Source organism: Protobothrops mucrosquamatus, unplaced genomic scaffold, assembly GCF_001527695.2.
Source record: "Protobothrops mucrosquamatus isolate PMUCROS unplaced genomic scaffold, P.Mucros_1.0 scaffold107, whole genome shotgun sequence".
In the NCBI taxonomy this organism is placed as follows: Eukaryota; Metazoa; Chordata; class Lepidosauria; order Squamata; family Viperidae; genus Protobothrops; species Protobothrops mucrosquamatus.
The window spans coordinates 59,545-72,358 of record NW_015386479.1 but is presented as its reverse complement, the minus strand read 5'-3'; the positions used below and the strand labels follow the sequence as shown (position 1 = coordinate 72,358).

General features: G+C 36.4%; 1 protein-coding gene across 1 annotated transcript in view; it reads right to left on the bottom strand.

Annotated features, from left to right (window-relative positions):
• The window catches only part of PDE8B (phosphodiesterase 8B), a 48,122-nt gene that overhangs the window by 29,947 nt on the left and 5,361 nt on the right, over positions 1 to 12,814 (bottom strand). The window contains exons 2-3 of the mRNA XM_015812690.1: positions 2,835 to 2,894; positions 2,005 to 2,195 (exon numbers count right to left, since the gene is read on the bottom strand). Of these exons, the coding sequence (XP_015668176.1) occupies positions 2,005 to 2,195; positions 2,835 to 2,894 (251 nt within the window). The remainder of the gene's footprint in view (positions 1 to 2,004; positions 2,196 to 2,834; positions 2,895 to 12,814) is intronic.

Genomic DNA, 12,814 nt, shown 5'->3' with positions numbered 1-12,814 from the left:
CTAAAAAAAAAAAAGCAAGATGAAACAATAAATTTTCTGCTAAACTGAAACAAATTCTTGACAAGGATGCGATCACATAGAACCAATATACTAAAAGCATGTCTGCAGTTATACAGGCTATTAAGAAGAGAGTCCTTATTAAACTTACATTTTGAATTCTAAATAAATGATATTGGCTGAAACTCTCCCTTATTAGAACTTTAGAAGGATATTGTCTCAGAAGTAATTGAACTAAAACATTATATGGACCATATGGATGGTGGTCAGCAGTCAGAGAAGGAATATGGGTTGTTCAAAGCCTATCATAGTAGTTTTGGTTTCTAAAAATCTGGCAAGAACAAGGTTCTACAATAGCTCATACTGACTGATTATTCATTTATCCCACTCAGCTTATAATAACAAAACAGTGACTTTTTTGTGACAAGATCCTGAATATGGGACCATGTGTCCTTTCCCAAGAAAAGCAATATCAGCCTCATTTTCATCATTCTTCTGCTGTACCCTGAAAAGCTTGAGGCTCAAGATTTTTTACACATGTGTTTAATCCTGAAAATACAAGTTTTAGATAGAGCTTAGATACAGTGTTAAAGCAAAACATCTATTGTCTCTTTTGCAGTATATGAAGTGGAACAACAAATTACATGTTTGTGTATACTTCAGAACTTAGTTTCTAAATTAGAATCTGGAAAAATCTTTAATTATGCTCCTCTATGCCAGTCCAGCTGATTGTTGCCAATCAGACTTCCAAAGCATTTTTCCTAGCCAGATTTGACACATTACCTTCAGCTATTAAATATTATAAGATCCACTGTTTTGAACTTTTTTGCCACTATGGTTCTCATGCAACAGAGGATGTAGGCCCTGTCTTATTATTTTGCAATTTTTACAAAGATGTATGAACCATATTAAACATGCCCCTTCTAAAAGACTTTTCTGGCATAGACAATGAAATATAGATCTCATTCCTCCTATCCCATTGTCATATTTCACAGACAAATTGTGTTTAGCAGTCATGAAAATACACTGTTGGATTTGCCATAGCATAGCAGAATAACTACCAAATATTTGAAACTATTCAGATTACTAATGATGCCATTGCTATAAATAACATGTGTGGAGATCCAGGGTCCAGAGATAAAAACCTGAATCCCTTTATCTTTTACCAACAGATTAGTGCAATTTTTCTCTCTCTCCATAAGTGAATTATTTGATTTTACTCTCATGTTTAATTTTCTATCTTATTTTTGTTGTATTTGCATATGTTTCACCCAACTGCTCAGAGATCATCAATAAAATGTACTTCTATTGTTTATATAGGAATCAAATTTCATAAATGCCTTAATGGATGGATTTTGGAGGATCAGATCATTGACTGCATTGCTGTGTAACTATCTGCAATAGATACATCTGACCCAACCATCACTAAAAATGGTCAGAGCAACCCAGTTTAGTCATCATAATCTTTACTTTCTCAGCAGGATTCCTGATCTTATTTTTGTTTTATAGAGAGCCATCTCTCAGGCATGTCTTTTATTCCACTGTATGCCTGTCATTGGAAAAAGAACAAGGAAGAAATGCCATAGTTCCATAGGATTCTGGCATATAAAAACATCTTCCTAGGACCTTCACAGAGTGGAAAATTGCCATGACTCCATGATCAAAGCCCTGCTGCTTCTTCATATATGTTGCACATGTAACACATGTAAAAAGGGTGCAGCATTTTAATTGTGTAATTACAGCTATCACCTTGATTTTTTAAAAACCTCTTTCTCACAAATGCCCCATGCAGAGAATTGATAAATCCTTCTCCTTAAAATCTAACTTTTTATATTCCAGAGATTTTACACACTGATTTCATATGAAAGAACATCTCATCATATGACAATCCTGCTCAATTGTCCAGAAACAGTTTTGCCACTGAAGTTAGGAAGTGAATATAGAAATTGCATAATAGTATTTTCCTACACTGCCGGGATCATATGAAATACAAGAATAAGTAATTACCTACAGATGGCTTCTGCATCAAAGTGTCTGGGGTTTCGATAATCTATGACAATTATTTCATGATGTTTATCAAGAAAGCATTCAAATGCTGATTCTGGTGTCCGAGCAATGTTACACCTATACCCAGCTTTATTACAAGCCCACCAGAATCCATCACTCTGTTTGTCTTCTTTTGCAAAGATTAACAATACCTATAAAATACAGAAGATAGTTTAAAATTACTATGCATTTAAAACAATAGTTTTGGTCTATGACAAAAATAAAATAATAAAATAAAATAAAAATACAATTAAACTAATTTCTTTCGCTGTATAGTTTACCCTGTAATGTTTAGTATTAATATATATATATATATATTAATATATATATTTAAATATCCTCAGAGCCCCCAGGGACACATTCACTTTTCAAAAGCAAGAAATAAAAAACTGTTTTAAACATGTGTATATATTTGAATGCTATTTTTGCTTTTAAATACATAAGCTTTATATTGTTGAAGGGATGTGTGTGGGCTTATGAATGTATCTGTAAAGTTTCTATTCTTAACTATGTCCATTTCACTTCTATTAATGTCATCATTGGTCCAGAAGATAATATGCCAATACCTCCTCCTTTCAGTTCAGTGAATATAATTATGCTACATCTAGACTATCTATCAGTAGACTTCCTTCAACTTCCAGGAGATACCTCTCAAGTATCTTTAAAGGATTCTGTTTGATTCAAAGTAAAGAAGTTCCCTACAAAACATTTTTTTGGGAAATGTAGCACTTAATATTTATTGGTAAAGTAAGACAGATAGATTTTTTATTGCCAAATAAGAGAAGTCCTACCTGAATAGGATCTTGTGTCAATCTCATAGGTCCAATTTCTGTCTCAGTAGTTGAAGCCTGCTTTAAAAAAAAACAACAATATGTAAGACTTTGTTTTGTCCCATTGTGAGTCTATAATATTAATGGCATTTCACTGCAATGATTAAACTAATGCATCAAAAATAATTATTTTCTCTATAGTCCTGGTTTCAAACAGAGCACTGTCATATAGGCTTTTTTTGTGTTAAGCCAGAAAAATGACATTCAGGTCTACTGAATTATTCTTCCCTATTTGTATAGACTTCAGAATTCTGGACTTTCCTGCTAGGGAGCACAGCTATCAGCCTAGAAAAATTTATCAATGGCTTATTCATTGAGAATTCTGAAACAGAAACTCTTCCTGTTATTCTTAGAACAACTCAGTCAAAATAACATTTTGCTCTTGTAACAAATCAAATTAAGTATTCTTCTGGTAGAAAAAGACTATGGAAATGATTGGGGCTTGTGATTTCATAATCGTATTCTGTCAGAATGCTTATTGTTCCATTCACACAATTTAAATGTCAGGTACAACACTTCAAGTGTAGCCTAACAGGCCCTTTCTCTATATAGAAGACTAGTTTTCAGTGTTCAAAGAGATTTTTATTCCAAAGACATGAAGCACCACTATAGTACATCATTTTGCTTCTAGATTAGGCATGTCAAACTCATGACATCACATGATGTCGCGCAACGTATCAGAACTTTTTCCCCATTGCTGGCAATGGGGTGGGCGCGGTTTTGGCATGATGCATCTGGCCCGCGGGCTGGCAGTTTGACATGCCTGCTTTAGATGATTAAAGGAGTCACATCCTTTGGAAAGTTCATACAGCTGCTTCAAAAGCTTCTTTCAATTATTTGTACATTTGTGTATTTAGACAGACAACATTTTTGTTATCACTGCCTATGAAGTGAGGTTACTAGGCACGGACATGCTTGCATTCAAGAACAGTTATATGAGCTTTAGATGAGCTTGCCCTGCCACAGACATCATACCAGATAGGTTCTTTATTGCCAAGTAATGAAGAACTGCCTGAAGAAACAGTTGCTAGGAGTCATTTATATAGGGATTTATAGGATAACCAGAACTTTTAATTGCAATCAGAAACTTTAATGAAATCTTTAATGAAAAGAAAGACTAGCAGTGACATGACAGCAGTGTTCCAATATGTAAGGGGCTGTCACAAAGAAGAAGGGCCCAACCTATTCTTCAAAGCATCTGAAGGCAGAACAAGAAGCAATGGATGGAAACTAATCAAGGAGAGAATCAACCTAGAGCTAAGGAGAAATTTCTTGACAATTAGAACAATTAATCTGTGGAACAACCTGCCTCCAGAAGTTGTGGGTGCTCCAATTCTGGAGGTTCTTAAGAAAAGATTGGACAACCATTTGTCTGAAATGGTATAGGGTTTCTTGCTTGAGCAGGGGGTTGAACTAGAATAATAATAATAATAATAATAATAATAATAATAATTTAATTTATATACCGCCCTTCTCCCGCAGGACTCAGGGCGGTGCACAGCATTTTAAAACAGTACAAGTGCAAAACATAAAAAATATAAACCCCTATAAAACCAGATTAAAAACCAAATATTAGAAGCTGTGTTTCTATTTAAAATTATTCTTAAAATCATCCCTAAATAAAATCCTCCCTAGGTCAGGCCCGCTTGCTGGAAAAGCCATGTCTTGAGGGCACGGCGGAAAGTAAGGAGATCCGGAATCGTCNCCTCCCCCTGGGGGTCGCCAGCCGACATTGTTTGGCCGACGGCACCCTGAGGAGACCCACTCTGTGGGAGCGTACCGGTCTATGGGAGGAAATCTGTGGCAGAAGGCGGTCTCGGAGGTAACCAGGTCCGATGCCATGGAGCGTTTTAAAGGTGGTAACTAACACCTTAAAGCGCACTCGGAAGACCACTGGCAACCAGAAGACCTCCAAGGTCCCTCCCAACTTTGTTATTCTGTTGAACTTACTAGAAACATCTACAAAAGTGTTGTGATGTGACTGTAGCAGCTGTCACTGGCCAGGAACTGGGTGGACCAATTTTAGTTTCCAAGTGGTCTTCATGACAGCCCCAAGTAAAGCACACCACATTAAGCACCACTCTATGATAAGGGCATGAGTCACTGTTGCAAGGACATGGATTCACCTGATCCACTCCTTCAATATGAATCTAGTTCACCTGAGCTATTTTGGTTGCCAGAAAAATAAAATAATTTTAGTGAAGAGAATTTGAAAAATGCTTTTATGACTGTTTTTTATATGGTGAAATCATTCCACTTTTATTGGAGTAAGTATTCCATTGTTGGGAACACTTCCAAAAACAGTTTCCCAGAAAAACACATCAAGAAATAATGCTCAACATGAATCTTATGTTTTCCTGATGATCTGCCTCATTCTTTGGTGGTATTCAACATAAACTAAACTGTTTATTCTAACATTAATAGGCTGCTCAATTAGCCCAATTAAAACTCTCATATTGAGTTATACCATAAGCATAATGCAAAATGTATGTACATTTCATTAACACTGTCAGTAATATGTAGCTAAGCATTTACATTAACTGTAGCTTATGAAAACTGTGTCTGCACTGCACAATAGAGTGCTACAATGCTGTCATTGTACCATGATAATTTTTGCTCAGCAAGTTAAATTAGTATTACTGTAAAATTCCTGTGCCAGTTTTTCCTTTAAAGACAGACTTGGCTGACTTATTTGAGATTTTTTTAAAAGCAAAGCTTTATAACAAGTACTCCAAATAGCTATTCTCAACATGGTGCATGCGTTTAAAGGTAGATATTTTAAATGCAACCATATAATTTTTATTATTGCAGATTGGGGTGAGCTGATGGGAGTGGTATCCAAGCATAACAACATGGAAAAGGCTATAACTAAACAGACTTTTTTTCATGATAATGTGTGCTGCATAAGGTATCTCAGAAGTTCTCCTTCTTGAGATACTCTCTGTCTCTTATAGAATTTGATTCCTATAAACAAAAAATAAAATTTGAACATATAAGCATGCCAATTAAGTACTCCCTCTTTTTTTTTTTAAAAAAAAAAAGCCCACATTTTAATATCTAATTCCAACTTATGTCTCAGGGTGGGGGCTCTTTTATGGCTTCAAGTCAGTGTTGACATCTGGTAACTACAATTTTCTTGGCAAAGTTTTTGGATGTGGTTTGCTGTTGTCTCCTTCCTAGGAGTAACAGAAAGCATCTGGCCCAAGGTCACCCAATTGGCTTTGTGCCTAAGAAGGGACTAGAACTCCATGTAACCAGGTTTCTGGCCTTAATCACTGCACCAACCTAGCTCTCTATTATTTCATTTAGAATTACCAGCTCTGGGGTGGTAAAAATCTGGACAACCACTAAATGGCAAAGAAATAGAGGTTCCTAACTCTTTCCTGTCATTTTAGTGGTTCCTTTGATTTCCACCACCCAAATCTGGTAGCCCTAATCTAGTTAACCTTTAAATAAGCATTGATTTGTTTTGGGGATTTTTACTTTGATCTTTTTTGTGTCTTTCACACATCTCAGAATGGTGAAACAAGCATCATGTTGTGATGAAAGCATCATCCCTTGCACATGTTTGCAATGCCACCACATCTGTATAAGAAGGACAGAACTTGTATTGTACGGCCATGATAGTTGTTTTGTCATCTACCTCATTCTGGCCACCCCTGCAAGCAACCATAGCAAGGTACATGTTACGTGAGCACAAAATCTCAAATTCCTTCCATTTTCCAGGAGGAAAAACTCCTCCCTGACATCCTAGAAAGATGCTGCCCATCATTACTGATGATGGTGGAATAGAAATCTGACATCAGAGTAAGGCAATTCTAAATTTTCTACTAAGCTATCCAATTATCTGTTCCTAAGATGTAGCCAAATAGTATCATGACATCCCTTGCTACTGATTCATCCATTCCTGCTAAAGAATTTAGAACAAAGAATTGTGAAAGCGTTTAGAAGCTAATGACACACAGTGAATAACAAACTGTTTCATTTTCATAACTGATTTAAGAGTTTTGATGTCTTTTCTGTGCAGAGACTTCAAAATATTACACGAATAGCTTCTTATGACTGGCAGAATCATTTCCAAAATAATTGTTCTTACTGATTTCTTGGAAGCTCTATGTTTTTTTTCTTCAAGACTACAATTTTCTGGACACTAGAACTACTCCACTTTTGTACAGTGCCAGGGAAACTAGACATCGTGCTCTAATGTAATTGTGGCATTGAATAGTGCTGCATGACTTGTCAGAAGTACATAGCCTATATTATTCGTGACAGAACTAGTAATGAGATTCACCAATATTTCTCCTTCATTGCCATGCCATTGTGCAAACTTCTAAGAGCCAAACTAGATGTGACAGTGGATGCTGTATAATGCATGAATGACATACCAGATTTAATAACCAAAGGGGTATGTTGGTAAAGAGCAGCTTTACTTCATCACTGACAACACAAGGCCATTCTCCAAAGCTGAGGGCAATGGTGGTGTTAAAGACACTTCTATATTTGCTGCCTAAGGAAGCTCTTTTTATTCTCCCTAAAGGCTGTCAGGGATACCCTGATAGGAACAAAATGACTTTGAATGACGTCAGCAGGAGTTAAAAGCTCAGTTAACCTCTGGGGTACTGAGGTATCATTCCAGCTGACAGATTCTGGGACCACGTACTGCATGCCTGCAGAATATTTATCCTTGAGCTCTGTATTCTATTTTTGGCACTAACATTATTCTCTCCTGTGGGGTTTCTCTTCTGAGAGAGAAGAAAAGCAAGGAATTCAACCCAAGATACATCTGCAGATCTACAACTTCCAGTGGAATAAGTGCTTTAATTATTCAAAAAGAGGTGCTTTATACGGTCATACTCATTCCTGCACATTGAATTCGTGGTTTTTCCAAGGCTCTGCATGGCTTTAGTATGTGCTATTGGTCTAGACAGGCAACTAGTTTGAATTAGTATATGATAGTTTCCAATGTTCCTAGCCACACATTGTAATTTTCACATTACTAAAATGAAACCAGTTCACATAATAGTTTCATTACAATGTGGTTTTATATAAAGAGCTTTTGGCTGATTGCTTGATTATTAATCCATTCTAATTGGGAGGGGGGCAGGGAAGAGAATACAGCAGAGCAGGAGCAACACATATGTCCCAGCATTTAATGAACATTTCATTTTATTTTTCTTGCTATTATTGAAAGAACACTGTATGTTACCCCATTTCTTTATGCTGAAACCTCTGTCCACATTTCCAAAGCATCCTTAGAAACAGGCAAAGAACACTGGCACAAAATTTTCAGCAACTGAAGACAAACCCTGAAATAGCAGTCTCTTTCTGTAAGACAGTTTTAATGGAACTAATATGCTTTTTTTGACAGAAAAAACAACATAATGATAGGACTACATAATGATAGGATTTAAAACTGACTATAAATGTATTATTATAGTAATCCCTAGACTTATTATGGAGAAATAAATTACTAATATGACTGAATTTGTATTTTTTGCCATAAGAACTAAAAACATTTTTAACACAATTTGTGTATTTCCTTGGGTAAAACAGTAGGCCATTATGAACACATGCTATCATCTCTTATGAAAAAAAAGATTCATAATTACTGATTTATATATCTGATTTATATATCTGAAATTACTTTAAAAATGTGATCCCCGGGTATATCCATGTTCAAAGTCAGTCAACAGACGTGAGCACCAGGGAATACAATAAATAATTTAATAATAATAATTTAGAGATAAAAGTTCTTAAGAATATTAAAAACCTTTAAAACACATAGAAATCAATAAAAGTGCCTAGCTTTCGTCGGCATCTGTCGACATCTTCAGGGCTTAGAATGCTGGTCAATGGGAAAGTCCCTTTATAGGTTTAATTAGGGCGTGTGCACGACTCTTCGATCTCGTCACTGGGCCGGTTATACTAGAATGTACTCCAGGCACCGAGTTCTTACTAGAAGTTGTCCTTCCCACACAATCCGCATCAGTGTAAGTAATAGCAGGGGATGTCCTTTCTTGGAGGTTTAGCGCGGGTAGAGCCTCTACTCCCCTTCTTTGTGTAATCATGTCTTCCAGTTTCCTCTCTTGTCCATTAGCCTTGTTTTCTTTTCTGCTCCCTCTAGGCTGTTCTAATACACAGCGCTGTTGTCCCCCCTCCTCAAAATGCATGCAAATCCAAACTTGGGAATAATAAACTTACTGCTGAACTTAGTGATTATTTCATCTGATTTTGCTGATTTAATCCTTTTAATTTTATCCCCTAAATCTGATTATTTCACTAAAGGTAAACATAACTGTATCCTTGAATAGAGTTCGGCTCCTGGTGAGCATAGGGAGTCAACTGGATGATTTTCCTGGCAATATTATAGAAGCACTTTCCTGCTGGGGAGGGAAGATTTTTAAAAATTATTTCACAATCTAGTACAAGAAATTTCCTGATGGTCTCCTACTCAAGTACTATACTAAATCTATCCAATACTTCTTATCTTTTGTAATAAATGAGCAGGAAAAGGTCAAGAAAATTACAGTGGGGGTAAGGAGTAGGAAAGAGAAATTCAATTCCAACTAATCTGTTGTTGACTGAATAGAATGTTTGATTTTTATCTATTTGAGTTGCTCTTTAAGTTTTATTGTTTCTGGGATTTGTTTTATGTCCCTTCTCAGTTTTTTATACATCTTCTTTGGACCATCGTACAGCAGAGGTCCTCTATTGTAGGGACAGATTAACCCCCCTTATGTCTGCACAGAGTCTGTCCTTTATAGTTTTCTATGGGAGATTCTTTTAAGCTGCTGAGCTCAGCCCTATTGCTATATTTTCCAGATTCAGATATGGCTGGATAGCTGCTGAGACAATTGTCTTACTGCTCTGGCAAAATATCCATTCCATCTGGGAATTTGAGGTAATACAAGTCCAATTTTTTTTTCTCTGTTGAGTATTTCTTCAGAAAGCATTTTTTCCCTTTATTTTCAATCAGAAACTTCAGCTGTAGAGGTGGTCAATAGTATTAAGTATCTGGGGGTGCAGATAACTAACAATCTGAATTGGTCTCTCCACACTTCATCCTTAGTGAAGCATGCAAACCGGCGTCTGCATTTCCTGCGTCGGATGAGGAGAGCACATTTTTCGCCTTCTGTCCTGGCCACTTTTTACAGAGGCACGACTGAAAGCATTTTAACAAACTGCATCTGGTTTGGTGGCAGCAGTGCCTCAGATAGAAAGTCCGTACAGAGAATGGTAAGGACAGCTGAAAAGATCATAGGAAACTCACTTCCTGGTATTCAGGATGCTGCTTGTAAGCGCTATGTGCTTAGAGCTCAAAGCATTGTTAGAGACCCCACACACCCACTTCACGGTCTGTTTCTGTTGCTCCCCTCTGGGAGGAGGTTTCGAAGTATTTCTAACAGGACTACCCGATTTTGTAACAGCTTTGTTCCTATGTCATCCATCTGGTAAACTCGCAAAAATTGTTTTTCTCGCCATGCACATGAATACATAACTCGAACTATACTGTTGTTTCTCTGTGTCATATAATATATGTGGGTATATGCACAATTCTGTATTTATTTATTTATTTTTGTCATATTTATGTAGTGTATATAGGAGGTGGTGATCCTTTGAGAGCTGTATGCAATGACATTTCATTTTAATGTATGCCGATTAGTGTACATTCAAAGTGACAATAAAGTTATTATTCTATTCTATTATTCTAGCTATATGCTAATGAAATAAAGTGGTCCCTGTGGAATTTTGCTTGATTAGTCATTGCTGACTTTAGGGGGTGGTGCTAATCTCCATTTCAAGGCCATTGAGCCAGTGTCAGAAGACACTTCCACGGTCATGTAGCCAACATGACACCACGGAGCGCTGTTACCTTCCCACTGAAGTGGTTCCTATTTATCTACTCACATTTGCATGTGCTAGGTTGGCGGGAGTTGGGGTGAGGATAGGAGCTCACTCTGTTGCGTAGCACTCGGGTCTCAAACTTCTGACCAGTTTTCACATTTATAACTGTTGCAGCTTTCCCATGGTCATATGATCAAAATTTGGGCTCTTAGCAACTTGCACATATTTATGGTAATTGCATTGTCCCAAGATTATGAGATCACCATTTGTAACCTTCCCAGCTGGCTTCCAACAAGCAAAGTCAATGGGGGAAGCAGAATTTGGTTAATGACTGCATAGTTCACTTAACAACTGCAGTGATTCACTTAACAACTGTGGCAAAAAAGATCATAAAATGGGGGGCAAGTCACTTAACTGTCTTGCTTAGCCATGGAAATGTTGGGCTTAATTCTGGTCATTGGTTGAGGCTATAGTTTTCCCTGTGATGCACTATGGAAGCAAAAGTTGATTCACAATAGAAAGAGTATTGACCCTTTTGTGAATGGTACAGTGAAATAAACATGGTAAAAAGAAAGCTAAAGTCATGATACATTATTGGTTACAATTAGCTGACTACAGTAGCAGCAGCAGCAAAACTCTTAGTCAGGGACACACAGGTGAATTTCTAGTTGTCAGTGAAACTATTAAATAGTTCAAGGCTACAGAATCTCAATAATTCCATCCCTCTTTTGGAGAATACTGTAGTGATATTGTCCAAAGTACAATAACTTTGTCCTCAGAAACTTGCCTGTAGCGAAAGGATTGTACACACCAGGAACATTACTATTGCACAGAAAAACTTAGCTCTTCCAAAAACTCTTAATTATAATTATGGAGAGAAAGTGCCTGGTAGCCAGTATTAAGTAATCCAGGCTAAATTTGCAAAGAAGATGATGTTTGATTGCTCTCTGGAAGTGGTTTCAAAAAATTGTCACATCATTCAGAACATGAGTGCAATTTGTAAGTTTAATTTTATAGCAAATCTTGGACCTGGATTTCAAATACTCCATGTGCTCATTTTGGATTGTTATAATGCACTGAGCAAGCATATTCAGACTGCTGAATGTTTAATGTACAGTATTTTTCTTCTCCTTTCAGCTATCATTTGCAAAGTATCATTTTAAGCTCTCTTCAATATTAAAAAGAAACCTTTATTCTGCAAAGTAAGAAGTATTAGCCAAACTTAGAAATCCTTCAAGAAATTTCTTTTCCTGTGATCAAATTATCTCATTTTAGTTGTGATGTTATTATAGAAGAGAATGCATTAGCATAAAATGGATGTTCTTCTTAGCTCATCTTAGATTACAATAAAACAGGGCCAATTTTCAGACTGTTCTTTGCCCAACATTGTTGTTATATAAATGACTTTAATATAAGAACAGAAGGGGAAAATTGTTCCCCTTTCTCCTTAAGAAAAGTACATTCCTAATTTAAGTTATATAACTAATAGCTGAATATATTCACAATGAAAATAACTGACAGCTCTAAAATTCTACTAGAAGCCTTATTTATGGAAATTTCTCAGAAAGTCTTCTCCATTATCTTGAAAGCAAAATGGGATGAGCAAAGCAGTGATTTGTAATCTTCAGTATCCCAAATCTTCCCTCTTTTTTGAGGTCTCCAGAGTTCTGAGACTGTTGTTAGAAATCAGTGGTATGACCTCCCCACAGGTGGTTCTTCAAAATTTGTGGAAGAGAACACAATAAGGACATATATAACACAGTAAATTTGGCTTCATTGACCCGTTTACTGCTGCCCTCTTATTCTTAGTACACTTGACCACAGAATAGTTTATAAAAAGTTTATCCAGTAACTCAGTGGAGCTGGCTAGTAGAATCCCATCAATTTTTCAGAGTTATGCACCCATTTAGCCTAACACTAATGTGTTCTGTCTATAAAAGATGAATTTATATTAAACTATAATTAAACAGTAATAATAAATCACTATCAAGTTCCTGTGTTGCTTAAGGCTGCTGGCATAACTCTATGTTGACAGGTCTGTATCCAGATAGTACCATATCTCAACGTAATTATGGATTGACTTGAAGAAACCTCAC